The 3,069-nt window shown below is 67.4% G+C and overlaps 1 protein-coding gene across 1 annotated transcript; it reads left to right on the top strand.

Annotated features, from left to right (window-relative positions):
• Positions 1 to 151: 151 nt before the first annotated feature.
• Positions 152 to 3,012, top strand: LOC113980738 (helicase SKI2W-like; the record flags this gene model as incomplete). Its single annotated transcript, XM_027707938.1, has 6 exons — positions 152 to 278; positions 1,104 to 1,320; positions 1,403 to 1,513; positions 1,963 to 2,181; positions 2,589 to 2,729; positions 2,796 to 3,012. Coding segments are annotated over 6 exons (941 nt in total), but the record flags the coding sequence as incomplete, so codon positions are not given.
• Positions 3,013 to 3,069: the final 57 nt, after the last annotated feature.

Here is a 3,069-nt window from a genome sequence, read left to right as displayed (position 1 = left end):
CTCTGGGGTTTTGGGTCCCTCCCCCAAGACATTTTGAGGTCCCCCCAGGCCCCCCCGGGGTTTTAGGTTCCCCCCCCCGAGACGTTTTGGGGTCCCCCCAGGCCCCTCTGGGGTTTTGGGTCCCCCCCAAGACATTTTGGGGTCCCCCCAGGCCCCCCCGGGCACGTGTTGGAGCAGCTGCGCCCCGAGGACATCGTGGGGGTCACGGCCAAGACCCTGAGGGTGAACCCCGAGATGCTGCTGCAGGAGCTGCGACCCCAGAGGGGACCCCGACCCCGGTATTGGGGTCCCTGGGGGGTTTGGGGGTCCCTGGGGGGAAACTGGGGGTCCTGAGGGGGAAATCAGGGCTCTGTGGAGGGGAATTTGTGTCCCTGGGTGGATTTTGGGGTTCCCAGGGGTGTGTCAGGGAGTCTGATGGTGCTTTTTTCGGGGGGGGTCCCCCTAATTTTGAGGGTCCTGAGGAGGGGGAGATCTTCATAATTTTGGGGTGTTTTGGGTTTTTTTTTGGATAGTGGAGTTTCGGGGGGTGATTCCTTCCCTGTTTAGGGATCCCCTGGGGGGGGTGACCAGGTTTTGAGGGGTTCTCCCTCTTTTTGGGGTCCTTGGGGTGGTCCCTATGGATATTGGGGTCCTGGGGAGGGGTTCTACCCCATTTTGGGGTCCTTGGGGAGGTCCCTGTGGATATCGGGGTCCTGGGGAGGAGAAGTGACCAGATTTTGGGGGTTCTCCCCCATTTTGGGGTCCTTGGGGGGTCCCCGTGTATATTGGGGTCCTGGGGAGGGGGAGGTCTTCATAATTTTGGGGTGTTTTGGGGTTTTTTTTGGATAGTGGAGTTTCGGGGGGTGATTCCTTCCCTGTTTAGGGATCCCCTGGGGGGGGGTGACCAGTTTTGGGGGGGTTCTCCCCCATTTTGGGGTCCTTGGGGAGGTCCCTATGGATATTGGGGTCCTGGGGAGGGGTTCTACCCCATTTTAGGGTCCTTGGGGAGGTCCCTGTGGATATTGGGGTCCTGGGGAGGGATTCTCCCCCTCCTGGTGTCCCCGGGGGTCTCCCCTGTGCCGTGGGACCCCCCTGACCCCCTTTTTCCCCCCCCTAACCCCCAGCTCCCCCCCCCCCGGGGCAGGGGTGGGGTCAGCGGTGCAGGAGCTGGCCCGGCTGGCGGGGGGGGCCCCCAAAGACGGGGGGCTGCCCTTGCTGGAGGCTCTGGGGGTGCCCCCGGGCCGGGACCCCGAGGCCGTGGCGGCGGCGGCCGAGCTGAGGGCGCTGGGGGGGTCCCTGCGCTCCTTCCGCTGCGTCCACAGCCCCCGATTCCCTCAGCAGGTACGGGGCTGAGGGGGTTTTTGGGGGGGCTCTGAGGGGTTTGGGGGACCCCCCTGACCCTCCTGCCGTGCCCCCCTCCCAGTACGCCCAGTTTGCCGCGCGGCAGGAGCTGCTGGAGCAGCTGGAGGAGCTCCAGTTCCAGCTCTCGGACCAGTCGCTGCTGCTGCTGCCCGAGTACCACCAGCGCCTCAAGGTGGGGACCCCCCCTGGACCCCAAACCCCATCCCGGGACCCCCCTGTACCCCAAAATCCCCCCTGGGACCCCCCTTGTACCCCCAACACCCCCCAGGACACCCCCTGTACCCCCAACCCCCCTGGGACCTCCCTTGTACCCCCAAAGCCCCCCAGGACCACCCTGACACTCCCCCTCCCTTTGCCAGGTGCTGACGGAGCGGGGGGACATTTTGGGGTCCCCTGACCCCCGTAACCCCTGTTGTGCCCCCCAGGTGCTGACGGAGCTGGGGTACATTTTGGGGTCCCCTGACCCCCATAACCCCTGTTTTGCCCCCCCAGGTCCTGACAGAACTGGGGATACATTTTGGGGTCCCCATAACCCCTGTTTTCCCCCCCGCAGGTCCTGACAGATCTGTGGTCCATTTTGGGGTCCCCCTGACCCCCATAACCCCTGTTTTGCCCCCCCAGGTCCTGACGGAGCTGGGGTACATCTCGGGGGGGGCGGTGGCCCTGGGGGGCCGCGTGGCCGCCCTGCTGAGCACGGAGCAGCTGGTGCTGACGGAGCTGCTGCTCGGCAACGTCCTGGCGCCGCTGCGGCCCGAGGAGAGCGTGGCCCTCCTGTCCTGCCTCGTCACCCCCGGGCGCGGGGAACCCCTGCCCGAGGGCCTCCCTGTGCCCCTCACCCAGGTACCCCCGACCCCGGGGAACCCCGAGATTTTTGGGGTCTCTGGGGCTTTTTGGAGGAGCACTCTGGGTTTGGGGTCTGTGGGGTGGTGCCTCCGGGGTGGGGGGCCCCCCATGTATCCTGCCGGTGCAGGAGGGGACGGTGGTCCCTCATGGTCCCCGGTGGTCCCTGGTGGTCCCTGGTGGTCCCCGGTGGTCCCTGCTGGTCCCTCGTGGCCCCCGGTGGTCCCTGCTGGTCCCTCGTGGTCCCTTGTGGTCCCCAGTGGTCCCTGCTGGTCCCTGGTGGTCCCTGATGGTCCCCGGTGGTCCCCAGTGGTCCCTGGTGGTCCCCGGTGGTCCCTTGTAGGGCAGGATCCATGTTGGAGTGAGGGCTCCCTGACCCGGGGGGTCCCTCCCCATGTCCCCCCCAGGCCCTGGAGCGGCTCCGTGGCGTCGCCGCCCGCGTGGGGCGGCTGGAGCAGGAGCACGGCCTCGGGCCCGGCCCCGACGACTTCGTGGCCCAGTTCGGCTTCGGCCTCGTCCAGGTGGTCTACGAGTGGGCCCGTGGCATGGTGAGACCCCCAGGGGCCCCCCCCTGAGACCCCGAGACTCCCTCAGACCCCCGCTATCCCCCCCAGCCCTTCACGGATGTCGCCCGGCTGGCGCCGGTGCAGGAGGGGATGGTGGTCCCTGGTGGTCCCCAGTGGTCCCTCGTGATCCCTCATGGTCCCTGGTGGTCCCTTGTGGTCCCTGCTGGTCCCTGATGGTCCCTGGTGGTCCCTGGTGGTCCCTGGTGGTCCCTCGTGGTCCCCGGTGGTCCCTGATGGTCCCTGGTGGTCCCTCGTGGTCCCCAGTGGTCCCTGGTGGTCCCTCGTGGTCCCTCATGGTCCCCGGTGGTCCCTTGTGGTCCCT

This window comes from Neopelma chrysocephalum, unplaced genomic scaffold (assembly GCF_003984885.1).
Source record: "Neopelma chrysocephalum unplaced genomic scaffold, ASM398488v2 Primary Assembly neopelma1_95094, whole genome shotgun sequence".
In the NCBI taxonomy this organism is placed as follows: domain Eukaryota; kingdom Metazoa; phylum Chordata; class Aves; order Passeriformes; family Pipridae; genus Neopelma; species Neopelma chrysocephalum.
Note: the sequence above shows the minus strand (reverse complement) of the source record. Positions and strands in the feature narration are given on the sequence as shown.